Here is a 27,454-nt window from a genome sequence, read left to right as displayed (position 1 = left end):
AGAATTGCTGGCCTCCTGACAGGCTAGCTGTTTGGATAGTCTGAGGTATGAGGTTGCAGCAAAAAGTGGGTTACACGACAGCACAGCTTCGCTGCTGGGGATGAAAAACCAATAATCCCAGAAAACAGCGCAGAGGGTAGGCTGGGCCAGCCGAGGACTATGTGAAGGCTCATTGGGACCCTCCAGAGACAAGTGGGGTACTGCAAAGGTGAGTACCCTAGTGCCAGGGTCGTGAGCCCGGAGCCCTGGGTGGACGGCTGGTAGGACATGCTGGATGAGTCATTCTCTCCACCCCAGGCACGTGCTGGTGGCAGCATCCACCCGGACCCCGCCTTCGCCCCGGCGCGGAACGCGAGCCGCGAGCGGCCCCAGCCCCCCCGCGGCGCCCCCACCGGGCCGCCTCCTCCGGGCGGGCGGGCACTGTCCTTGCCGCAGTCGGCCGCTGGCGCAGTCCCCACGCCGCAGTGCCGGGCGCTCATGGGGGGCGCCCACGGGCACCTGGGCCGTCTGCTCATCGGAGCCGACCGCCGCCCTCCCGCATTCCCACGGCGCCCCACGCTCTCGCGCCAGTCGCCAGTCGCCCGCGGAGCCGCGAGGGCCTTGCCTAGAGGCGCAGGAGGACTGGGTGGGGTGGGGCGGGGCGCGCCCACCGGCCGGCCCAGGGCACCTCGCTCGGGTGCACGCGCCGCAGCCCCAAGGGGCGGGTGGGTGTGCTCGGGGCGCGCGCGCCGCCGCTGCCGCCTCAGCCTGCTGCTCCGCCCGCGCCGCCTGCTGCCGGCGCTCGGCCCAGCACGCCTGCTCTCGGGCTGCCGTGGGCAGCTTGGGGCCCGCGGTGTAGAGTCCGCTGGCCCCGGAGCCGCGTCCCGCACCCGGACGGTCCCGGTAAGCGGGGGCGGGGGCGGCGGGGACCGGGCCTCACCTGAGGGGCGGGTCTGCGGCCGTGGACAGTCCTCCGGGGACTCTAAGGTGCTTGTGTGGGAGCTACCTCCAAGGTGGCCCCCGAGTTGCTGGATGAACCCCAAGTGACTGCTGCCTCTACGCCTTGGGGGAGTCTCTGAGGTGCTGTGGGAAGCCGCCCCCATGAAGACCCTCTGTGGGAATGGACTCCTGGGGCGCTCTCTGCATTTGCTGCCATGGGGTGCCCCAGCGGTCCCAGAAAGCCTTTCTGTGTCATTGTGGGAGCAGGCACAAGGGTGGTCTCTAGAGCTGGTTCAATGGAAGATCTCCTGGGAACATAGGGGAGCTGCAGGAGCCTCGAGGTGGTGGAGCCCCAGAAGACCCCCTAGAAAAGGAGGACCCGAGACTGTCCTGGAACTGGGGGAAGCAACCTCTGACTAGGGAGAGGGATCCTGCCATGGGAACCATGAGTGACTTCCCACGGCTCCAAGGACTTTGGCCTCCACCTCCCTGTAGGGCTCCATGTACCCTTACTTGTGGCCCAGGGGTGGGGGCCTTCTGGGGCTGCAGCCTCTTTCCATTCCTCCTCTTTCCCATTCGGATTTTTCTTCTCCGTGGTAGCCCAGTTGCTCCGCGCTGCATTTTAGTGGAGGCAGAAACTGCTGCGAGAGCAGAGGGCTCCAAGCGGGGGATGAGGACCAGTGAGGCCTCTAAAGTGAAGATAGATTTGAGCCCCTGGGTTTGACCGTCCAGAAGGAAGCAGTAAGATCAGGTGGAATAACTGACTTGGACAGGTGCTGGAGGGAAAGGCCTTTGAAGGAAGGAATAAAGGATGTATAGGATTATAGAGCACCAGTGTGCTAGGCACTGTACTAGGAATGTTTAAACATCTCATATAACTCTTACAACAGCTTTGTGAAATTATCCCCCTTTAAACATCGAGACTCAGAAAGGTTTAGCAATTTGCCCAAGGTCACAAAGCTGATAAAAAATATAATCATAAAATCTGTATTTTAAATTCTATTTGGGAAAAAAGTGCTAAGGAGAGGCAGAAAAAGAATGGATATTTGTTAATAAGTTGCATTAAGGTGCCTGCCGAGCATAGGGCTTTGCAATGGTACATGCTCAGTAAATGTGATGATTAAATAAGTGGATGAGAACAGTTTAACTGGAGATGAGATTGCTGCAGGAACTGATTTCCACAGAATCCCCAGATTTCAGGGTGTGGCTTCCTTCACAGACAGTCCTACTGTCATGATGCCTTGAAGTGGCTAATGATGCCTGAACCTAATTGAGGCCTCTGGGTGTGGTCTTTGATGGGGCTTACTCTGGGTATCTAGGGGGACCCTTCTGAGGATGGAGTGTCCCGAGGCCACCCTCCCTGCTGCAGAATACTTGAAGGAGAGAAAGGAGAGTCAGGGTTACTTTTAGGAAGCACAATCCACACTATCCTTGTGGCCCTCTGACTACATGCACCGGTGGACAATGGTCCACAGACAGCACTCAGGACACTTTTGCCCAAGAGTGCCTCTGTGTGAGGAGGAGGAGGAAGGTGGGAAAGGTGCAGAGCCAAGGAAGCCTCACTGGGAGTCTGTTAGGGGGAGCTCAAAGGGTCTGCGCCAGATAGAGTGTTGCCCCTTGATGTTTTCTTTCCAGCTGAATCCCAAGAGTTCAACTTTGAACCCAAGGATGGATTCTGATTTCTTGTCCAAAAATGGAGTGGTGAGAGGGCCAAGCAATGATATTCATTACAGAGCCATTCTGAAAGGGTTTTTCTGCTCCCCTTCCCTACTTTCTTTCATACGGCCAACCCTAGTTAAATCCTCCTTGAATGGAAGTGGCTTCCTTTGGCTCCTGGAATTACATAGTCAGAAGAGAGACCAAGCTAGTGACAAAACAGAACAACCTAGTTTACCAGTTGTTAGATTTTTTTTTTTTTAACTCAGTGATGCTACCTTGTGCACAACTCAGTGGAGTAAACTCTGACAAAGGTTTATGTTGGTTAGGACTCCCCCATTGTAAAGTTGTTTATAATCCCCTTTCAGTTCAAACCCATCTCATCAGCTTAACAAAATAAATAGGTATGCATATTTTTAAGGAAAGTCAGAGGGACCAAACCTGAAAATATGATATTTGTTCCAGCTCATCAATTTGTCATTGAGGTTTTATTGCTAAATTGGTCTTCTTGTTGAGGGTGCTTAGTATCACACCCAGTCATGACCCTGGAAAAATCACTAAATGGATCCAAGTTCTCCCCTAATCTTGGACATTGGATATCACCTTCCCCATATCCAGCATTGGGTAAAAATTAAGATTTCAAAAATCCTAAGAATACTGCCTAACTCTCTCTAGTCACAGCATGAGTCTGCAAATCAAATCATTCCAGAATGTGTATGAAAGATGTCACCAGGTGGCCTTAATCTTCTCAAAAATGCTCTCTCCAAAGGAAAATAAAAGAGGAGAGAATGGCTCACCCAGTTTCATTTGAGTGTACCCAAATGTGTCTGGATTTTACTGTCTGGATTTCTCAACCTTTGATCTTTCACATATTCTCCAATTTTCTAACAGTGTCTTATTCTAACATTTGCCATTCCTCTTCCTCAGACATGGATAGTAAGACCTTCCCAGGCCCATTCCCCCTTCTTCTTGCAATTTTTTCCACTACACCTGTTCCTAAGTGGATCACATTTATGCAAATATAGTTTCCTTCTCTTTAGCTACAGAGTCTATTATCTTTTAGTCCCACACGCTTCTCCACAGCAGTGCTGCTTGGCTTCTGCTATCTTCATGTCCCAAATTGATTTATTCATTTCTGATGGGAATATCATTATGCACTCCACCTCTCAATCTTAATGACCAGATTTTGAGAGGAATTGCTTACCAGCTTTGGACCAAGAAACCAAGACCATCAGTGTCTAGCTGGAGACATGATGATTTTTTCCATTAGCACATCCCGCTCCATTCCCCCGCCTTCCAGCAATCCCCTCAGAGACCCACTTACGTTTACTAAGTGCTGCTTACTTGCCAGGCACTATGCTAGATAAATATGAGAGTTTCTTGCCCTTGAGGAGTTCATGTAGAATCAGTCTGCATTTCTCTAATCATTCACTATAAAAAGTAGGAAAAGTAAGGGGGAAATTACAGCATTACAGAATATCCACAGGAACCAATGTAGAGTATGCCTTTTCCCAAGCATCACTGAAACTCAGCTGCTGTGCTGCACCTTCTCTGGCGCCACATTCAGCCCTCCTGCCAGTGCCCTACCAAATTACTTTTGCCCATATACTCTGAGTGTAAACTGGCCACATTTTCCCCTTCCTATGATAATAGTGACAGAACCATTTATTTGGATAGCATGTTACAGTTTATGAAGCCCTTTTAGATACATGATGGCTGTTTGGTTTTGAGAAATGGTTTATCTTACTGGGGTCCTCTCACTAAAACAGAACTGTGTGGGCTAACTGGCTCACTCTCTCTTTGTATGTTTGTTTTTTGAGACTTAGGAGTCTCCCACAGGGAAAGCCCCAGTGATTCACTACAATCACCACCTACCAGCTCTTAGGTTGTGAAGGAGTTTCCTGTTGGGTCCTAAGGCCAAGCAATGCACTCATTGGTCAGCCCTGGAACTTATCAGGGGAGTGCCTCTTCCTGGCCTCAGCAAATCCAATTCTCTGGGGTTTTCTTCCTCCCTGAAATTCAAATACATATTCTCTTTTAACAAATATTTTAAGCATACTACCTCAAACCAATTATTCGGGCTGATGCTAATTCTTATATGAAGACACATTTCCTTGCCTATTTCTATCTAGCACCCAGGCTGGCTTCATACCATCTAAGTCATGATGGAGTCCCCATATAGCTCCATGCCTTGGCGTGTGCTATTACGTCTTCCTGGAATGCTTTTTTTCCTTATCCTCTGGTGTAACTCCTACTCATATTCAAAATTTAGCTCAAGCAACACCTTTTTTTTTCAATCCTACACTTATGCCCCCTGAACACGCACATACTCACTGCATTCTCACAGGCTGAAGGAGGTTCCATTTGTTCATTCTACCATCAGTTATTAAGCACCTGATTTGTGCCTGATGCGTAGTAGGCTGCACTCAGCAAATGTTTGCAGAATCAGCAAATAGTAAATGGTGATAATTAAGGTGTAATAATTGCATTACATGGGACTGAATCTGTGTTTCAGGGAACCAGAGCAGAAAACAGGGAGTGCCTCTCCATCTTGCTGAAAAGCTCTGCTTGCTAAGTGCAGTCTCACCAGCCAATCACTGATGGTGTGATGTTCCTGAATTGTGGCTCCCTCTTTGGGAAGTCAGCACTGTGGCTTTTAATGAAGACTCAGGCCCTAAGAGGCTAAGATCATGCCATTATTTTGCTCTCATATATATTAGAACTTTGTGAGCTTTCAGTAAATATTAAACAGTAGCAGGATGCCTAGTAGTCTTGAGCTGAGGCCAGAAAGACAATTTTACTGTCTTTAGCATTTCTGCTCCTTGGAAACCCCAGAAAAGCCCTGTGTAGTTGTGACTGTATCATCCTGAATAAATAGGGTGAATGGAGAGAGGTGGGGAGGTACCAGGTAGACCCCTTCAGGGTCTACAAACATGAATACTGGATTGTAGGCTACTGCCAGGTGACAGAATGGCTGAGTAGGAACAGGCTCCAAGAGCACTGTAGTGGGGCACTGGATTCCTAAAGCAACAGCCAGTCACTGGAGAACAATTGGGGCTTGGATTTCCTCAAAGACCAGCAAGAGAACTCTTTTTTATTTATTTTTTGTTGTTGTTGTTAAAAATCTTGGAGTTGATGCTGATGTTCACAGTGAGTTCAGGATTGAATGTGCTATGCATTCAGCACTTTTTTTTTTTTTTTTTTTTTTTACAGACCCTGGTTCTGTTAATTTTCCATACTCTTGCAGCTGATCACCTTCTATGTTAGACATGTGGCTTTCCCTAAGGCTCTCAGTCCTTTGGGCACATGCTTCCAGGAGCCAATTGTTGACTGCCTTGAAATTTTTCCCTTGTGTGTACAGATACTGCTCATGCTAAATTTCAAACCCAGGACAAAGGAAGTGCATTTTCAAACTTTGTACTTATACCCTTAAGGCAACTACCCTCTTGTGGGCCCACCATAGTCCACAGGACACAGCATAAATGCAGGGGACTATTGACTTTGGTAATACTGGCTTCTCTTTACCATTGTGATTGTAGAAACTGGCTAAATTGCAAAATTTCTTAGCTCCTTACTGTAGCCAGAGAAAAAGCACCCTCATGTTCTCATCCCTGCTATCCCTGACTCATTGTCCAGGTGCCACCTCTTGGGAAATAGAGTAGAATAGATGTGATGATGTGAGCTGGTGACTGCATAATTTCTAGAATTGAGTTTTAAAGATTTGGTCAAATCAGTCTCTCTGATAAAGAGAAAAGACTATGATCATAAATAAGTGGTTTATGTTGCCCAGTCATCTCTGCATCATTCATTCAATGAAGATTTAAGAGGCTAAAACCCTTAATGCTTAATGGAGAGGATGAAACCTGTATACAAAAGACACTTTAATTAAAAGTGAATGTCATATGCTCTGTGGAAAGCAGTAAGAACCATCTCTACTTTTCTCCCTCCTGATAGTGAAACACAGATTCCTTTCTCCACTTGCTCAACTCATTCTCTTTGGTTGTCTTTCCCTTTCCCCTCACTCAGAGGTTTACTTGCCTTGTTCCTTCCTAGGGAAGCCCTAACCTCCAGGCAGCCACTTTTACTTGCTTGTGAGCCTTTTAAACAGCCGCCATTCCCATACCAAGAATCAGATTGAACCAGTTACTCAGGAGACTGAGGCAGGAGAATCACTTGAGCCTAAGAGTTTGAGGCCGGCCTGTGCAACATGGTGAGACCCTAGAACCACCCTCGATCTGAAAACATAAATTTTAAAAAGAAAGAGAAAATCAGTAAATGTACTTTACATTTAACAGGCTGCATGAGGAAATGCCTACCTGTTAGGAGTGTTGCCCTTCAGGCTCTCCACAGCTCTGAATCTTTTTAGAGAGTGCTGGGAAATAGAGGTTCTCCAGTATCCTTCCCCTTCCTTATTTCTCTATCAGCTCCTGCTGCGGAGCAGCCCCTCCTCCTTTTACCCCCACCACTTTGCCCTTATAAATAATCCCGCTGAATTCTAAGCAGGTGCTCTGCAGAAAATGGGTGTGTCTTGTGAACATTCGAAGCTGCCCGCATATGTTTTACTGCCTGATGGGCACATCTAGGCAGGCTTCTCTTACCCAAGACAGATTCTACTTGTTGCTGTTTTCATTTCTTTCAGTTCATGAAGTCAGATGGCCCTATTCTACCTTGTCTCACTGTTATTTACCATCACCTGCTCCTCTCTCCTGAGTTTTTTTTTTTTTCCAAGCCTTCCCTAGATAACTACAAATACCCTGAAAGCCACATAATTATTGGGACAATATTTTTTTGGCCTCTTTTCATCGTTTTTAGGGAGGCAGAAACCCCCAGTCCCACCCACCAGCCAAAGAAGTAATTATTAGGTATAATTTGTGGGATCTTTGCAACTTGATTTCCTTTTAACTCTCTCCTTTTCCTAGGACTTCTTCCAGCATGGGAGATGCCAGGTTTTTCTCCAAAGTCATTTGTTTTTACCTGGCACCAATCACTACCACTTGTTTCTCTAAAAATTTGAGCTGATTTTGTTAATTTCTCAAACACCCCAGGTGTTTGAAATCATGGCTATTTCAGCACACACACTTTTAATCAAAGTGTCTTGTATACAGTTTTGATCCTCTCCATTAAGTGTTAAGAGTTTTAGACTCACTCTTAAAGCTGAATTCTGTTGTGTCCTCACAGTTGACTGTCAAAGTCAAAGCCATGCCAATTCAAAATGACTTGGTGATCTTGTTTGGATTTTGATGGTTTACTTTGAATAGTTTTGCTTTGCATTTCTGCCCTTACAGTCATAAAATGGTCCACAAGATTGAACCATCTCAGGGAAAAAGAACAGCAGTGCTACAAGAGCCTGTGATCAGGACTGGAAAGTGTTTATTTTTATGTTTGTTTTGCTAGTAGATGTCAGCTTCAGTCTTCATAGAAATTGCTTTAAGGATAAACTCCCAAAACCATTGCAATGACATAATTGGCCACGGAGACAGATTCATAGCTATTTTTGGTATCCTTATAAAGAATCATGGTATCCGTACAGTTAATAACGGGTTATAGCAGATCTGCAGTGCATTGGGAGACGTCTGTGGCTAATTTGCTGATTCACTGTTAATGAGTAAGTTCACTTATAGAGTAACCTCCTAAATGGCTGGTCTTTGTTCAATAACTTTTATTAAAATATCTGAAAAAGCCAAAAACAAATGCATACCATTGGATTTCCTCTAATGAGTTGTTCTTAAAAATGTGAATTTGGTATGTTTTTTCCAAATCTCCAAATAAGTGTTTCTCAACTATTTTTTTCCAGTGCATGCCTTCTTTCTGATAAACATAAAGGTCTCATGACTGTTACCTAAAACTTCTGACATAACCTCTGGGAGGAGGCTGCCTCCAACTATTTGAGAGTTAGTACCTTCTGTATAACCCTAAGAACCAAGAAGTTACTGTCAAACTCTACTGTTTTGTAGTCTATGTTACCAAAAACAAAAAAAGAGATAGTTTTTAGTATTTGTTTTCCAGATATAAATATATAACTGATAAGCTCTTGAAACCCACTTATTTCTCCCCTCCTCCTGGTGTTTCTGATATATACCTCCCACCTGCCCCAGGATCCAGCTAATTCACCATTTGAGAATCATTGCTCTGGTCGTTGTGTTTAAAAAATTAAATCAAGCGGGGAGCTCTGTCTGGAACCTGTAATCCTACCTACTTGGGAGGCTGAGGTCGGGGAATCACTTGAGCCCCAGAGTTATCAACAAGTCTGGGCAACATAGCAAGACCCCGTCTCTTTAAAAATGTTTCATAAATTAGCTGGGCAAGGTGGTGCATGACCTGTAGTCCCAGCTATGTGAGAGGATTACTTGAGCATAAGAGTTTGAGACCAGCCTGGGTAATATCACGAGCGAAACCCCCTCGCTCCTGTTTAAAAATAATTAAATCATTTTTTCTCTTTTTCAATAGCATGAATATATCACAAGTTATTCAGTAATTTCCCTATTGAGGTTGTTTCCACCTTATTTATTTTTTAAGAGACAGGGTCTCACTGTGTTGCCCGGGTTTGAGTGCAGTGGCTATTCACAGGCACAGTCATGCACACTACAGACCCAACCAAACTCCTGGTGTCAAGCGATCCCCCTGCCTCAGTCTCCTGAGTAGCTGGGATTATAGGAGCAAGCCACCATGCCCAACTTATTTCCATCTTTTTAGTCACTATAAAAAGAATGTCCTAATCAATCAATCAATCGATCATTTTTTTTTTAAATGAGATGAGGTCTTGCTATGTTGCCCAGGCTGGTTTTGAATTCCTGGGCTCAAGCAGTCCTCCCACCCCAGCCTCCTACATAACTGGGATTACAGGCACGTGCCACTATGCCTAGCTAATTTTTTTTTTTACATATGCCCACAGGTCAAAGAGCATCAGCCTCTTGGATACAAAATAGGTTTTCTTTAGTCAGAGGTGTATTAGTAGCTGTCCATCTCTGGTAGATCTTCCAACCACACAGACTCTTAAGAGAAGCTTAAGTAAACTGTTGATCTTGCACCACATCAGTTAAGGGCAGAGCTTTCCTTATATCCTTATATCCTTGTCTGTTAGAAGTACATTCTTCAAATTGCAGATTTAAATCCATTAGTGGGTCATGAAATCATTTCAGAGAGTCACTCTTAGGGTTGTTTTAATGAAATAGGATAGAAAATATCAGGGAGCATCACATGTAGTAGAGTATGATTGTTCCACAAAATTTTGACTTCAGTTGCAGATCTATGAACGCATGTGTCTACAGGGTTATCACATAAAATATATTTCTTACTCTGGGTCGCAGCTGAAAACTTTTGAGAAACATACCTTAGGGTTTCTAAGGAAAAACCTAGTGGTTCTGGAAAATGTAATTGTTCATAATAAAAATACATATGAAGGATTATGTCTCAGTTTTGCATGTTCTCTCTTGGGGTGCCTCTCTCACTGTAAGTTGGGGAGTTGCATCCCATCCAGACATCAAACACAGCTGTTGACCATGAGGCATTTGAGCAGCATCTGGGGACTACAGGCCCACCCCTGTCACTTCAAGGACCCCCTGGATCCAAAGCCTCAGCAAAAACTTTAACATACACATAGTCTCCTCTCCATCCCCACCCCACCCTGGCTAGATTCCCTCATTAGGTCATATGAACTTTAGAAGATGAAAAACAGCATGAACTTCTAAATGCTTATGAGTATATGTTCTAAATGCTTATGAGTATATGTTACACTCAGTAACAGAGAACTAAAGCCCAAAGCAACGAGCAACAGGTTCTGAATCACAGAACAGGAGACCCAAATAAAAACAAGTCACCAAGTTCCAACCCTAGGATCTGTTTTACTATCTAACTAATGTGCAATGTGGGGAAACTGGAAAATACAGATTAACAAAAAGATTACAAATACATAAAGTACAAAATTTAGATCATAATATGAGCATTTTTATAACTTGCTTTATTTTTATGAATTTATTTGGGGATTAAAATATTTTCCTTTTAATTATAATTTATTATTTGTTATCCACTGAGGAATGAATATTCTAAATGACTTCCTGAATTTGTTCAATAAATCTTTCTTCAATAAATCTCCTGTGCCACTGCCCCTTAAGGAAGTATTAAGTATTTAAAGTCAATGTTCCTTAATCATATACTTCAGTTTTACAAACATATTTACAAATGGAGTTGGGGAGGTGGTTCTTTCTTTTCATATCAATCAGTTTATAAATTCGAGAATATGGATTTTCTTGGTAGCAGTAGTGGCAAGGCAAGCACCCGAGCAGGATAGGTGTTCCCACCACTGTGGCACGCACAAGCAGTGTTTCCAAAAGGAGGATGGGGCTGTCATCAGATAGTACATGTATTAAGGTTTCATTTTTAAAAGCAAAAAGAATTATCCACAATTAATTAGCTAATTGGAAAATGTTTATTAAGAATCTATTCTGTTAGATGCTTAATAGACACATTGCTAGGCAGTGGAGATAAGGACTGTGTGGGATAAAACAGTCCAATAGGGGAAACTGACATTGATCAGGTAATCATCCTATTGAATGTCTAATGACAAGGATAAGTGCCCAGAGCAGAAGGGCATGGTGCTGTGAGCACTCTGACCTAGACTGGAGTCAGCAGTGACTTCCCCGAGGAAATGAGACTTGAGCTAAGCTCTGATAGACAAATAGGCACTAGTCAGGTGGGGAGGAATGTTCAAAGTTCCCAAAAATAGAGGGAGCATAGCAAATGAAGACTGAAATGAGGCCATTGTGGTTGGGAAACAGAGTAAAGAAGAGAGGCCAGACTGTGCAGGGTCTCACAGGCCACAATAAACAGACTGATTGTGGGGACTTCCTCCTGAAAGCTGTAGGAAGCACTAAAAGTTTTTAGCAGGGGATAACACAACACCTGAATGTCCCAGGGACGTCTTTAGTTCAACATGTACAAAATCCAATTTAATTATCCCTCTTATTTCCCAGTTTCTAGTTAGTCCATGTAAAACTGCCCTTTTCCCCTTTATCCTTCATCCAATCAGTTATCAATTGATTACTAGATTTCCCTAATTCTATTTCCATGATAACAAATACACTCAATATTATTCCTGCTGTCATCATTTCCATTTAAACCCTCTACGTCTTGCCTGGACTATGATACAGTAGTAACCTTCGAATTGGCCCTACTTCTCCTCCTACCCACTGCCACCTTTTTCCCCAAACAAACTGAGCATAACCGCCTATGCATCCTTCAGGGTCCACTTTGACCACTAGTAGTGTGGTGGGTCTCACCTTCCTCTAGGTACTCTCAGCACTTTGACTTCTTTGGTTTCTAATATTAAGTATCTTGAGTGGTGAGACTGTTCTCCTGTCTTCTGTTTCCTATGATGAGCAGTGAGTGCCTTGCACATAACACTGTTCAATAAGCCTTGATTAGAATGGATTGAGAGCAAGGCTAAAATGGACTCTGCTCCACTTTACTTAGAAAAAGCATTCCCCAGCTGACTTTCACTAAGTCTCCTCAGGCTAGGGAATAGCAGACCAGCTTTGCAATGTGCCATGTCATGCCTCACTGTCCAACGCCATACTCTGATACTGCAGAGAAGAGCAGGGATAATGTTACTTGTAAATCTGTAAAGGATATGGACCCTTCTTGAACAGTTCAGAAGAATTAAAGCAGAAAATATGGGAGTGACATTAGTGCAGCCTTAGAAGTGTCAGAGGTACCTTAGAGCTTCATAATAGGCCAGTGTCTGTGATAGATAAACAGACCTACAGAGAGGCACAGCTACTAATGAGAAGGGGTACAGGAGTGTTTGTGTGACCTTGACCACATGGATAGGGGTGGTGGAGTTTCCTTACTAATTCAGGAATCCTCTAAAACTAGGAGTTCATTGACTTAAAAAGTAGGCATTTGACAAGGATTAGCCCCAGATGGATTGTGCACAGCACTTACTGAAGGAGCTTTTCTTCTGTCAAAAGGCCTGATATGTGTTGCTGCCAGCTTGCTTTAAGCCTTGAGTCTTCTTGTAGGGTAGAAGAGAAACTTGGATTCTGAAGTCTCCAACAATTTCCAAGTAGCAGAGATGTAGGACCCCTGGACTAAATTGGTTTTAGGACAGGGAGACAGAGATACCATTTCATGCACGTAGAGTGCTTTCCAGTCTATGAAGCACTGTGAAGCCCATTTTCTTATGTTATCCTCGTGACATCCCTGTGAAGTGGGCTGGGGAGATAGCCCTCATTCCATAGATGGGAAAACCAAAGTTGCAAGGCCTGTCAGAAATCGAACCAAAGTCATCCAGGCAAGATGGCAGGCCTGTGATCCCAGCTACTCAGGAGGCTGAGCCAAGGGAATCACTAGAGCCCAGGAGTTCAAGAACAGCCTGGGCAACATAGCAATACCTCATCTCAAATAAACAAACAAACAAACAAATAAAATAAAATTTAGGGAAGGAGTAGAACCAACATCTTGTGACTCCTTAACACATGCTCTTTCCACCCCCATCATGTTCTAGAAGAGGGAGAAACTATTTAACAGCACTTGCCACTTAGGTTGAAACTGATTGGCCTGACATTCTCAGCCATTGGCTGAACCTGTGCCCCTCTGCTTTTTGTCCAAAGAGCCATGGGGGTGTTGATGTCCAAGCGGCAGACAGTGGAGCAGGTGCAGAAGGTGAGTCTGGCTGTGTCTGCCTTCAAGGATGGGCTGCGGGACAGGCCTTCCATCCGACGCACAGGTGAGCTGCCGGGGTCCCGCCGTGGCACTGTAGAGGGCTCTGTCCAGGAGGTGCAGGAGGAGAAAGAAGCAGAAGCAGGAACCGAGGTGGTCCAGGAAGAGAGTAGTGCCGGCCGCGCAGCCTGGGAGAGGCTCCGAGATGGGCGCGGCGTGGAGCCTGAGGAGTTTGAGAGGGCTATCCGGTTCACACCCCCTGCTTTCATTCGCCCTATCCGGAAGCTGGATGATGACAAACCTCCAGAAATCTGCCTGGAGCCCAGAGAGCCTGTGAGTATCCAGTTAGGACAGGATCCTCAAGTCTTAGCCTGGATATGGCTAAGGTGATCCTCAAAACCAGAAAGATGGAGCTGAGTCCAAAACAATCTTGGAATTTCTTCTATAAGAATAAAATATTTGGTTTATCTTGGATTCATCTTAGTTAAAGGCTTGGGGCAATAGATGATAAAGAATGATGCTATGGTAGGTCTTCTGTTGACCCTCTCCCTCTCCCCCACTACCATAAGTTTTCAACTGTGGATAGCACTACCCCCTGTAGGAGGCATTTGGAAATTTGGGAGGGGGTAGTTTGGGGAAGTCACAACACCAGGTGGCTACTGGTGTTTGGTACCAAGAAAAGCAGGGATTATAAATGTCCTGCAATGCCTGGAACAATCTCTTACAACAGATTGTTCTTTCTAAAAGTGCCAGTAGCTCCCTGTTCATAAACATGGTCACAAAGGCCTGAGCAGCTGGAAGAACCTCCTGGTTCTTGACCTCCAGAAAGAAAGCCTGAACAATGGCTTCAGTTGGAGCCATTCCTCTAGGCTAATCTGGGAAGACTCAGCCCCATGCAGGTAGCTCTGTGCTTAGTGGCCTTGGAATCTTGCTGCCTATGCTTACACATCTCCATTTTCTCCTGCCATCTTTCTGCAGGTTGTCAATGATGAGATGTGTGATGTTTGTGAGGTCTGGACAGCTGAGAGCCTCTTCCCGTGCAGAGTCTGCACCAGGGTTTTCCATGATGGCTGCCTGCGCCGTATGGGCTACATCCAAGGAGACAGTGCAGCGGAGGTGATGGAGATGGCCCACACGGAAACAGGCTGGAGCTGCCACTACTGTGTAAGTCTGGACCGCAGGGACAGTAGAGGACTTGGCACTTTTCCTGGAGGCCCAGTCTTAGAACACTTGTTTTTAGGCAGTGACCTAAAGAATCTGCCAGTGGTACACACAAGAGACCTAGAGCTAGGACAGGGTTTCTCAACCTCAGTACATTTTGCTGGTTAGTTCTTTGTTTGGGGAGCCAAGGACATTGTAGGATGTTTAGCAGCATCCCTGGCCTCTACTCCCCTAGACACTGATAGCACACATCCCAATGTGAAGGTAGAAAAATCATCCCCAATAGAAAACCTCTGAGCTAGGAGATTGACTGGGGCCTCAAAAGTAATTCTGCTTGGAGCAGCTTTCTCTAATAGTCTATAGTTGTCATTCACTGTATCCATCTGAAAACTAACCTGAGATCATAACCAGCTTGCTTCCAATAGGGGTAGATTTCATCACAGGAAAACTTGCTAGGCCTGAGATCCTCACTTGGCCTGCCACCTGACTCTTACAAGCATTTGCTCTTCCTCTTTGAAGTGGTTGTTATGTGAATTAAATGACAAAGCTCTATTGATTCAGAACTTCGCAAATTATATATAAATGCCTTCTAACTTTTAATGAAGGACGGAGGCTAAGGTTTCCATTGAAAGCCAGATTTATATTCATTTCTCACTACACCTGAATAGAATTCAAGTCTTGCCTTATTGATCTGTTGTCCTGCAGATATCATCATTATTTATTGATTTCAGAGTGAGGAGCACCTGCTGATCCCCCTTTCCTGCTGCTTAGACAAAAGCAGAGATGTACCACTTTCTAACAAATAGCGCTTTCTCTATGGCCTATTATGGAACAGTTATTTTCAGCCACTTAAACACCTGTCCCCCTGGAGTGCACCGCAGCAGACCCTGCTCTACCAGCGACCTTCTCTAGTGCCTGTCGTCCCCTCTGGATGCCAGCCTTTCATCTCAGCCAACCTGCTTTGAGGTGTGCTGCTGCTATAGGACTGGGTTGAAGGTGTCACCTCCCTAACCCCCAGGAGCACATTACTCCCTTCCCAGCTTCCTGACACAGTCCTACCATCATTGCCACCATGCTCTACTGGACTTTTTACAAAGCCTCCTTCCCTTCCAAGTACCTCTCCTTTCTTTCCTTCCCTTTTTTTTTTTCTTCTCTTTTTATGAGTCAGGGTCTCACTGTGTCACCTGGTTGAAGTGCAGTTGTGCGATCATAACACTGCAGCCTCGAACCCCTAGACCTAAGCAATCCTCCTGCCTCAGCCTCCTGAGTAGCTGGGACTACAGGTGCAAGCCATTGCATTTGGCCCCACAGCCAAGCTTCTTAAAAGAATTTCGTCATCTCCTATGGCTCTTTGACCAACTATAATCTGACATCTGCATCCATCATCCTGCAGGATTGTCCCTTCCTAAGGTCACCAGTCACCTCCTAATTGTCAAGTCCACTGACCTTTTCTGAGGCATCTTCTTACTTGATCTCTCTGAAGTATTTATTACTTCTTTATTCCTCTCTCTTTTCTTTAGGATTTAAGGATTTTTATGGGAATTATTGCATAAGATATGGAGATGAGAGAAAATAGAAAATAAAATCCACCTCAGTCGTGTAACCACTGTTAACATTGCCTCCCACATTATGCAGCTGTCTTTGCTCGCTATCCAGGACCCTTTTCTCTACTGATTGTCTTCCAGCCTGCGTCTCTGACCATTTTTTTCAATGCCCTTTGTTAGTTTCTTGTCTGAGTCCTATGTTTCTCAGGGTTCTGTTGTTTAACATTCTTCTTTTCTTACTGTACCCTCTTTGGGTGACTCCATCTACAGCCACCATCTAAACACTAGTGACTCCTATATTTGTGTGTCCATACCTAAATTTCCTGCCTCTTGCACTTATCCACCTTGATATCTCACAGGTACCTCACACTTATCATGCCCAAAAATGAGCTCATCTTTGCCCCCAAGCCTGCTCTTCTGCCACTCCTTATCTCTGTGAATAGTAATACCATGCCCCAGTTACCAATCCCAATTCATTCTCTCCCTCATGCCTCACATCCAGTGAGTCATCAGGTCTGGTTGATGCTGCCTCTAATATCTCTCAAATCTCTCTTCCCTTCTTCATTCTCATGTCTCAGTTTAGCCACTCATCCTTTCTTGCCTGGACTGTTGCAGCAGCCTTCAACTGCTCTCCACACCTCCAGACTCTGCCCCTCTAATCCATCTTCCACACAGCAGCCACGTATCTGACCATGGCACTCCCCACTTGAAAACCCTTTGGTGCCTCCCTTTTGCCCTCAGAATAAAGGCCTAATTTAAGGGGCTCGATGAAGGGTATTGGAGGTACTTCATAGTATGCTCCCTCCTTCCCTCACACACACACACTCACATGTACTCAGACTCCAGCCACACTGAACATCTCACAGTGTTAGACACCACTGAAGTGCTCAGTGTATACTAGGTGCTCAGCAGGCATTTATTCAAAGTATGGTTTGAAAGAAAAATACTACTATTATATATCAATTTTTTAAAAGTGTTACGGAAGAAAAAGAATGGTTTGAGTTCTTTATGAAATCCACATATGAATACTCATGAAATATCTGCTCTTGTACTTTGCTGATATTTTAGAGGAAGAAAGTAACCTTGTGCTAGAAAGGATCTTTGACAGTTTAAAGACTGTATGGCAATGTCAACAAAATAAGGTATCGGTGCTCCTTTGGAATGAAAACTTCTGTGGCACCACAAAAAACTCATTTGGCTTTAGGAGCCTTGTAATGATGGCATCTTTTCAAACCATTCTAGAGTTATTTAAAGTGATACAACCCACTTGGAGCAGAGCTAGGATTAAACTTTTTTTTTTAACTAAAATACATTTTTAGCACAGCCTAACACAGAAGCCAAGTCGATAAAAGGGATGAAGATGGAGCTGCTCTGGTTGATGGAGATAGGGATTCACAACCTACCCACTCACTAGCCCCCTTATTCCCTGCAGCAGCTTCCTAAGGCACTTCCAAGAAATCCCTAGGTTAGCTCAGTGGATACATTGAAAACCACTGTTTTAGTAAAGGGACTCAGGGCTGGAGTCAGGATATCTGGGTTTTGGGGAAGATTCTGCACCAGACTAAAGACAACTCTGGCCAAGTTCTTTCCCCCCTCTGGAGCCTCAATCTCATTGATTGTGAATAGGAGGCTGGGATTAGATCTTGGAATTGCTTTCCAGTTGAAATTCTATTTCTATCCCTCTTGACTTTGGCCTTTCCTTTGAGCCTGTGTGGCCACCAACTCAGCTGCTCCTCATTTTCAGGACAACATTAACTTGCTGCTTACTGAGGAGGAAATGTACAGCCTCACGGAGACCTTTCAGCGGTGTAAAGTCATCCCTGGTAAGGTTGGGTGGTGCTGCTTGAATGGAGAAGGGTCGGGCAGATTACTCCTTCATGCTTACTTTTTTTTTTTTTTGGAGACAGAGTCTTGTTCTGACACCAGGCGCCAGGCTGGAGTGCAGTGGTGTGATCTCGGCTCACTGCAACCTCCACCTCGCAGGTTCAAGCAATTCTCCTGCCTCAGCCTCCTGAGTAGCTGGGACTACAGGTGCGCACCACCAGGCCCAGCTAATTTTTTTTGTATTTTTCAGTACAGATGGGGTTTCACCATGTTGGCCAGGATGGTCTCGATCTCTTGACCTTGTAAGCTGCCTGCCTCGGCCTCCCAAAGTGCTGGAATTACAGGCGTGAGCCATGGCACCCGGCCTACTCCTTCATGCTTTCTAGGATGAGCCATGAAAGGAGTATTCCATATTTAGTGGATAGAGGGTAAATGGGTCCTTGTTCCTGAGTTGTTGGCCAGCAGAGGCACCCACCCCGTTACAGCCTGGGTGACCCTGGCCATGGGAGGCAGAGACTCAGCAAGAACTGTGGGTGTGGGGACCCCAAGGGTGCCCTGGAAGTGATGGAGATGCCCTGAGGCTGAGGAACGATGGGCATGGCCAGCACGGGGTGCCTCCCACAGATTGCTCCCTGACACTGGAGGACTTCCTGCGCTACCGCCACCAATCAGCAAAGCGGGGGGACCGTGACAGGGCCCTGAGTGAGGAGCAAGAAGAGCAGGCAGCCCGCCAGTTTGCTGCCTTGGACCCTGAACATCGAGGCCACATAGAGTGGCCTGACTTCTTGTCCCATGAGTCCCTCTTGCTGTTGCAGCAGTTGCGTCCCCAGGTGAGGGCCAGCTGAGGCAAGTGTTCCTGGGATACTGGGTGAAAAGGGCCTGGGAGGTATGCTGGGCAGGTCGGGGGAGCACTGGGTCCTGCCCGAGCAGGGACCAGTATCAGGAATGGGCTGATACCAGTGACTGAGGATCCAGTGCCCAGGCTGAGGAAACTGCCTAAGGAAGACTGATTTGCCCTGGACTGCACTGGAAATGTTGGTGCTACCAGAAAGGCTCTGGACAACTTCTAAGGGGGGTGGCAAAGGTGGTAATGGAGGTAGGATTCTCTATGGCTTGGCAGTTTACAAGATATTTTTACCTCTAAGATCTTGTCTCTTCTTCCCCAGAACTCTCTGTTGAGGCTTCTGACAGTGAAGGAGCGGGAACGAGCCCGAGCCACCTTCCTGGCCCGGGGCAGTGGGAGCACCATCAGTGAGGCAGAGTGCTGCCGGGCCAAGGACTCTTGGTTTTGCAAACGGTTCCCAGAGGCTCCCTCCTGCAGTGTCAGGTCTGCTTCTTACCAGTCCCAAGCCCCACTCAGCCTCTTCTCCTCCCTTTTCCATGCCAGTGGCCCTTCTTACCCTTCTGCTCCCCCTGCCAACAGCTGGGAGAGGAGCCTCCTGTGCACTAGGTAGAGGATGGTGATGCCTACGGGCCAGGGCATAGGGCAGCCTCTACCTTCAAGTCGGTCTTGCTACATGTCAGAAAAGCCTGGATGAGCACATCCAGAGCCATGGGTTTACCAGAGTTTAGGAGGGCCAGGCATTTCACTATCGCACTCCTAACCATGTGTCCTCACACCCAGCAGCATCAGCCATGTGGGTCCCATCGCAGATAGCAGCCCAGCCAGCAGCAGCAGCAAGAGTCAGGACAAGAGCCTGCTGCCCACAGAGCAGGAGTCCAGGTAAGTGGGACCTCCTCACCTGACCATTTGTACCCTCTGAACACCCCCTCAAGACACACAAGTAAGAGAGGGCATTACCCACTCCCACTCCAAAACGGCAAATGCCCACCCATGAAACTGGGCTCCAAGACTGCACATTCGACCCAAGCCTGTAGGGACAGCCAGCTGGTCTGTTGGCTCGGTAGCACAACCAGCCATAACCAGGTCAAGCATTAGCCAAGGCTTCCCTGAGTTTTGTGTAGCTCAAGCCACGCTGCCCCTGGGATCAGGGTTCACGCATCTTCAAACCAGCATCACGACTCTGTTCTTTGCTTCCACTGCAGATTTGTGGACTGGCCTACCTTCCTGCAAGAGAACGTCCTCTACATCCTGGCTGCTCGCCCCAACAGCGCAGCCATTCACCTGAAACCCCCAGGATAACATGGAGCAGAGAAGCTTGGTTTGAGGACAGTGACATCCTCTCCCCCTTTCCTTTCTCCCTTCCCCCACCAACCTCTGGCACTGAGACTCATGGGGTTGGGACACTGCCAGCGTCTTAATGTGTCACTAAGCTTTATGGCACTGAAATCACCATTCCCCTCACAACAGAGGCAGTGAATTCATTGCCACATGGAGAAGCCCTGGTAGCTGTGGCAGCATCCTCTCCTGGACCTCCCCTGCCCCACATCATAGATGGGACCTGCCACCACACACATATGGGTGTGCACATACTGCCCAGCTGTCCATGCCTTCAGAAGCCTGGTTCTTTTTGGTTGAGAAAGGACCAAAGTCCCTTTGTGAAGCCCCTCATATAGAGGAGGGGGTCTTTACTCATCCCTTCTATTGGCCAGTTCTGATTTCCAGTAGATAAGTCTCTGGCCAAGTGATTCTTAATAAAGGGGCATGTCAGACTTGCATGCCTGCCTGGAGATCCTGGCGATGCTAACAGGCCCCACTTCCCCCACTGAAAATCCCTTCTGCGGTGAGCCACTGTTACTAGTAGGCATGCATTGTGTACCTCAGCTGTACTGGGTTGGGAAAATAGTTAAACATCACCACTGCAGTTCAGCCCTTTATTTATTTAAATTCCAATTCCTGGTGACAGAGAAGGCAACTAGCCTGGGGAATCCTGACTGGAAGAGGGGGAAGCAGCCCTTTCCAGGGACCCAGGATTCTAGGAACCTCTCAGTGAGATCACCTGAGTCCACAAGTCTTTAGCAGGATAGTCAAAAATCAAGGTGAGCCTTCTTGGCCCCTATTTTTCAGATGGTAGTTCATGACCCAGGCCAAGGGGGCCTGAATGGAACAAACACACTGGCGGGAGCCACAGCCCTCTGTGTTAGATGCTTCACCCAAGTCACCGACCACAGAGACTGAGGAGAGCACACTCTGGAGGAAGAGGAGAGAATGGGGCTCATGCTTCCTCATTTCAGCTCAACTCACTGTAGACACCATCCACAGCCCAAGAAAGAGCAGCTCTGCAGAGCCCTGAACAGGGACTCTTTCAGCCATTCTGACAAAGAGGATAAGAGGCTGGGGTTTAAGAAGAGGCTCTGCAAAGAAAGTCCTGGGAAAGCCTAACAGAAGGAGAGGTTTCCCCTTCTCCTGTCACTGAGACATGCACGGCCTGAGTGGCAGCTTCTCCTCACTGCTCACCACATGTCCTTCCCCACCAGGCTAGGGCCTGGGCCTGGCATGGGAGGCCTTTTGGGACAATCAGAGGCTGCCACGAGAACACCAGGCCTGGCCTCCAAGCCCAGCAACTCTCATCCTTCCTAAGTACTCATCAAATTCAAATTCTCCAGTCTGCGTGTTATGGCTCATCCTGGTCCTGGGGTCCAGATTCTAGGCTTCTGTTTCCAACCTAATGACTTAGGCATAGCCAGATCTGACTACCAAGAGTTATTCAAAAGGGAGTGGAGCGCAGTTATGCAGAAGCAAACACATCTTTATTGCTCGAGGCCCTTGTGCTAAATCGGGTGCATACAGAAGAAAGCACATACCGCTCAGTGCTGAATGTTTCGAGGAAAGCAGGGAGCTGCAGCCACGGGCTTGGTGAGAGCCCTGTGTAGTCTCCTCCTGTAGGAACTGCCTGAGCTGGAAGCAGGGTGGTGAGCTGTTGGGGTTGGATTATTTGGGACTGAAATAAAGCAGACAGGAGATGGATCTGGGCTCAGGTGTGTGGCCCACAGCTTTGGGAAATACTCTTCAGCCATCCCCCAGGACTCATCCATAGAAGGGGCCATTATTCTGTCTAGTCAAAAAAAGAAAGCGCAGGACTCCTGGGCCCAAGAACTGCATCTGAAGCAGCCAGGCCTGGGGTTTTTCACCGAGAAGATTAAAGCACATTAAGCACAGGGGCTCTTACCCACTCTCCTGGCAAATCGTCTTCTGTGCCAGTGGCCTTGGGCTGCTCAATCTCACAGGGCATTTTGAGTAAAGACAAGCTCTGGGCTTTGAGAGCTGAACAGCATTTTTCTCCTGCCTCATCAGTCACAGGGACTGGAAGTCCATCTTGTTCTCTGATCCTTCACAGATCAAGGTGATGCCTACCTCTTTGGAGCTGCTGCCTCTAGCTCTCCGCTGGTGAGTGAGGAGAGTCGGTGAGCCAGGTCAGGCCTGCCATATTCCAGGGCCTGGCAAAGCAGCCCCAGAGTTCTTCCACAACAGGTGCAGGCCCATTTGGGATCACCCTTCTCCCTGTTACAGAACAGCAATCTTCCTGGGTGAGGGCCTGCAACAGAGATCCCAGGGGCACTTCCCCAGTGAATAGATTTCCCAGCCCACAAGAGTCCTAGGAAGCAGAAAAGCACAAAGGAGCAGCTGGCATCTTCCCCATAGGCATCTAGCTTTTTACCAAAGGGGAAGTGCCATTGCTCCCCAAGTCCAGAGTTGCAGAAGCCCTGCCCCAGCCCCTGTCCAGAGTCTCCCTTTGCAGTGTCCTAATCGCCAGAGCCCCTCTGTCATATGTATAGAGACGTTAAAAACATTAAGAAACCTAGTGAAGCCCATTTCCTTTCCTTTCCAAGCTCTCCCATCACTGTGACTCTCTGAAATTCTGCTAAGTCCAAATATTAGCATCAGGCTCCAATAAGGGTATGAGAAAATATTTCAGTCTTTTCTTCTTGGCTACCCAAATTTGAGATCAGTGTTTCCAACCAAGGAAGGCCTGGGTTACAGATAGGCTCCTCTGAAGGCCACTTTCCCTAAGCATTTTTCACCTGGCATTCCTCTTCCCCATGTTCAGCTGTGAACGAAGGGGCAACTGGATGATGCGCTGGAGCTGCGGGGTCCGAGGGTCACCTGATGCAGTGGCCCCGGCCACGAGACCTCTCCAAGTCTGCCCCTTGGCTTCCTCTCCTGAGCCCAGCCTTCCCCAACAGAACACTTGAGCAAGGGCCCCTAGGGTGTCCCAGGGATGGAGCAGTCCCCTCACTCCTAGGTACTGACCTAACCCTCAAGTGCCCCTCTTCATTTGAGGACAGACATAGTAGAAACCATGAGGACATTGCCTCTTTCTGCCCTCAGTGCAAGCACCTGGGGCTAGCAGGGCAGATACCAGCCTTTCTGGCTCTACTGCTCCCTATGGGATGTCACCCTGACCTTGCTTAAGTGGCCAATTCTTAGGATCCCCTTATTTCTGTCACCATTATGAAAAGCACAGAATTAAACTGCCTGGGAAGAGGGCACCTCACTGGGGAGTGAGCCCCAGGGTTGTACCCAGGACTCATAGCTTAAAGCACAACCTCAACCATTGCAGGTTTCACAGCTTCAGTCAGAGTGGTGCCAGGAAGCCCAAAAGCCAAGAGGGAAGGTTAGCAAAAGCTGCCTGGCAGGGCCACAGGCCAGCCAGGCCCACCCCAGAGCCAAGAGAAACTTCAGGCAGGACTGAGAACTGGTAGCTGGCTCTAGTGATTCTGCAAGCATGTTCCCTTCAGACCATCAGAGTGAAGACAGATAGACACGTGACCCTAAAAGGCAGAACAGTTCTGATGCCAGAACTTTGGGACATCCTGGCAGTACCTGTCACCACAGTCCCTTTTTAGACCTCCTCTATTTACAGTGAAATAAAATTCCTATTTTCTTTTTTTTAATTTTTTTTCTTTTCCTTATTTCATGCTCTTATCTGAAAAATTGCTACTTTCTCCTACCACTTAGTTTGAATTTGCCCAGGATATCTCTCTGGGCCCCTGGCTGCAACCCAGACAATGGCAAGATCTCCTGGAGTGGGGGATATTCATGCATCATGCCTGTTCCTGATGGCTCAGCCCTGGCGTGGGGTGGGACTGGGCATTTTCTCTGCTGTTGCTTTTCTGCTGCCACTATTTTTGGCAACCTTGAAAAGAAAATAAACAGATTACAGAATTTCTACTAGCACTAAGGAAAAGCTTTTTCCCTCTGGGCCACATGCCCCAGTGGCCCATGGAAAGGGGGTCAACTCTGGTCTGGGCCAGTGACTAAGAAGCTCAGTCACCTTCCAGTTTCTATAGCACTGGGTAGGCATGACCACAGTTGAGAACATCAAGTTATAAGTAGCCAGGCCTTTCCATAGCCATGGTGACACAAAGGCCTTCAAGATTAGCCACCTACCATCAAGGATTGGCCTGTGATCTGTCTCCCAGCCAAACCCAAGCTTGTGAGAGGGACTCTGAGAACACTTGAGTAACACTGGGAAATCCAATGCGCTCTGGTCCTTCATGCCCTTCCCATGTGCTTTTCTGAAGAAGGTAACTTGACAGTCAGCTGACGGGAACGTCCCCAAGCCCTATCTCCCCATCTCTACAGCTGCATGCTCCTCTGCGTGACCCAGCCTTCACAGCACTCCAGAAGGAGCTGATGCCCTGAGGCTGGGCACAGTAGAAATCATAATAAAGCAATTGTGATGCTCTATCAGCTTCCTGTTTCTTGTTGTTTGGGGAACCTGCCATTTCTATGTGGTTTCCCATCATTGACCAATTCCTGGGTCTGAGTATAAGAAAGGAGCAGCTGCAGCCACCAGAAAGGATACAACATGCTGTGACTCTTTCTAGAGCTCTCCTGGCCGTGACCTTCCCAAGAATCAAGAGATGGGTGGAGGTAGGGGCACCACACATACCAATACAGAGATACTGATATTTCTGTATCCAGCACAGATAAAACACTGAAGCAGGGAGCCAGAGCTTTCAGAGAAACTGAGGATGAGGTCATAAGGTCTCCAAGGCTGTCTGCTATGTGTTATCTCTCCCCCATGCCAGGCCCCAGGGCCAGTTTTAGACACTTCCCAGTTCCTCCTGAGCTAAAAGTAAGGAAAACTCATTGGCTGTTTTCTCCTAGTCTGAGTGTTTCCTCCCATTTTGACAAATTGCTTTAATGTAATATGATAGGGTTGGGAAAACTAAGATTGGAGATGCATTTGGAGGACTGTGGGATCCCCTTCATCCCTTTTATCTGGTGAGAGCCAATACCTGTAGGTGAGAAAGCATCTCTAGGCTGTGGATCAGAGGCTGATATTCTACCTCCAAAACCATAGAGGATCCCAAGTACAAGTAGTTTCTAACATTTTTTGAGCACTTACTATGCACTTGGCAGTGCTTTGCATAGAGTCAGTAATCTTCACAATAACCCTATGAGATTTTTATTACAGGTGAGAAAAATGAACAGAGAGCCCATGTTTCTCAAGGTTACACAACCACACAGGAAGTGGGGGAACCAGGCAGTTTGCCTTTAGAGGACATGTTCTTAGCCACTTTGTTGTGCTTCCTGTCAAAGCACACCTCAAAGGAACCACTGCTGTGTGGGCCAGCACCTCCCTCTCCACCCTGGGAATAGACATAGACAGGTAACCAGGCCTGTAGCCATGGCACGGATTTCTTACCACTGCACAATTCACCCCATCCACTCACCAAGCTCCCACACCTCTCCTCCCTCAGGTTTTCACATGGGGTCCATCAGACCGAGAGCAGCTTAATGACATCCCACCAGCCCCTTGTCCTTGTCTCCAGGCTCAGTGAAGCTAAGCATTGGGACAGAAAAAGAGGCATAAAGACTAGGTGTCTGTGGGCCCTAATGAATGTTTCCCTGCCCTCAGTTCAGCAGTCCTGGCTGGAACTTTAGACCCTCTGAGGACTGTTCCTCCCACCAACTGCCACTTGCTCCCAGGGCTGGCTGGGTCCTCGATTCTATACAAACCTACGTCCACCTGGTCCTGCTCTGGCTGAAATGCATTTCCTCTTTATCCCTGGGGAGAGTCTTTCCTTAAGAGAATCGATGGCTGCTAAATTTGCTAAACATGGAGTAGTGCTCTCTATCCCACTCATCCTTTCTAAGGGTTGCTTGGAGGTTGACTTTGCTGAACCTGTTTCCTCGACTGTAAAATCTGTAGAACAGCCCCTGTCCTGTCGGCTTCCTGGGCTGGTAATTGAGTTTTGTAAGAGAGAGCTTTACAGACTGTAAGACATTGGGTGAGTAGCAAGGATTTCTGCTCCATCTGAAGGCTGTGAGTGTATCATCTCCACCCTCCCACAGTCCCAGGCATAGCTGGGGGTACTGTGATCAGCTCTGTCCAAAGTGCTGAAGTCACAGCCAAGCCCACTGAGGCTCTTCAGTCCCTCCTTGTCCCACCTTTGAGTAAACATCAAGTTCAGAGATTTCCAAGCCCAAAGATTGCCCTAAAATTGAGAATGTATTGTCAACAAATTTTTTAAATTTTATTTCAAGTATCTTTGTTTAAAATGAATATAGCTATCCATTCAAAATTACAACAAGTACAGATGAACAAGAGGTGATTTAGCAGCTCAGGGAGAAAAGAGCTTGTGGTCTTTTTTTTTTTAGACGGAGTTTCGCTCTTGTTGCCCAGGCTGGAATGCAATGGCGCATTATCGGCTCACCGCAACCTCCGCCTCCTGGGTTCAAGCGATTCTCCTGTCTCAGCCTCCCAAGTAGCTAGGATTACAGGCATGTGCCACCACGTCTGGCTAATTTTTTGTATTTTTAGTAGAGATGCGGTTTCACCATGTTGGCCGGGATGGTCTCGATCTCTTCACCTTGTGATCCACCCGCCTCTGACTCCCAAAGTGCTGGGATTACAGGCGTGAGCCACAGCACCCAGCCTCGAGCTTGTGGTCTTAACTCAGTATGGGTGAACAGTATGAGGTGGCTACCAAAAAACAAACAGGCTGGGCGCAGTGGCTCACGCCTGGAATCCCAGCACTTTGGGAGGCCAAGGCGGGTGGATCACCTGAGGTCTAGAGTTCAAGACCAGCCTGGCCAACATGGTGAAACCCCATCTCTACTAAAAATACAAAAATTAGCCGGGTGTGGTGGTGCACACCTGTAGTCCCAGCTCCTCGGGGTGCTGAGGCAGGAGAATCGCTTGAACCAGGGAGGCAGATGTTGCAGTGAACCCAGATTGTACCATTGCACTCCAGCCTGGGCAACAGAGTGAGACTCTGTCTCAAAAGAAAAAAAAAAACTGATGTAATCTGAGCCTATGTAGAAAGAAGTTCAGAGTCAGAGGAGGGAGGCTGGCCAGCTCATTTGTACCCTGCACCAGCTCTCCTGGAAAAAACTAATCAGAACTGGGCACCAAAAACTGAAACCCATTCAGGGTAACATGATCTTAGTGGGTAGAATTGAAAAATGCAGGGGATGAATCCATGAAGGTATGAGTCCTGTAGAGAAGCAGATTTGAAGGACGCAGATGGCAACGTTTGGCAGATGGGTCAATGAGGTCAATGTGGTCCCAAGGACAGAGCTAAGATGAAATGTGAACACTATGGAGGGCAGATTTCTGCTCTAGGACCAAACATAACTGGTTACCAGGGAAGGGAGTGGAGCTTTATTAAGCATGTGACAGAAATGCTGAGTTGAGGGTGGGGTCACTTCAGTCCTCTTGAGACCCGAGATGCCAGCAAACAGTTAAGCACATTCTGTGCATGCCCAGCGCTGAGCCCAAGTGAGCCAGAAGGAAAATATTCATGACTATAAGGACCCACATAATCCCAAAGTTTTGGCA

At 47.2% G+C, this 27,454-nt stretch overlaps 1 protein-coding gene across 6 annotated transcripts; it reads left to right on the top strand.

Moving 5' to 3' along the window:
* On the top strand, positions 1 to 24,349 carry PHF24 (PHD finger protein 24). Of its 6 annotated transcripts, none has more exons than XM_064380396.1 (8): positions 1 to 208; positions 13,182 to 13,563; positions 14,209 to 14,394; positions 17,680 to 17,758; positions 18,384 to 18,589; positions 18,926 to 19,086; positions 19,387 to 19,482; positions 19,806 to 24,349. In XM_064380396.1, the coding sequence occupies exons 2-8, from the start codon at positions 13,186 to 13,188 to the stop codon at positions 19,900 to 19,902; spliced, it is 1,203 nt and encodes a 400-aa protein (XP_064236466.1). In that variant the 5' UTR covers positions 1 to 208; positions 13,182 to 13,185; the 3' UTR covers positions 19,903 to 24,349. The 6 variants fall into 6 exon arrangements, with proteins under 6 accessions (XP_064236466.1, XP_064236462.1, XP_012318687.1 ...); XM_064380392.1 differs by having other exon boundaries at positions 19,384 to 19,482; XM_012463264.3 differs by lacking the exon at positions 1 to 208 and adding an exon at positions 767 to 882.
* The last annotated feature ends 3,105 nt before the right edge of the window (positions 24,350 to 27,454 follow it).

This window comes from Aotus nancymaae, unplaced genomic scaffold (assembly GCF_030222135.1).
Source record: "Aotus nancymaae isolate 86718 unplaced genomic scaffold, 86718_ANA_hifiasm-v0.15.2.pri h1tg000003l, whole genome shotgun sequence".
Lineage (NCBI taxonomy): Eukaryota > Metazoa > Chordata > Mammalia > Primates > Aotidae > Aotus > Aotus nancymaae.
Note: the sequence above shows the minus strand (reverse complement) of the source record. Positions and strands in the feature narration are given on the sequence as shown.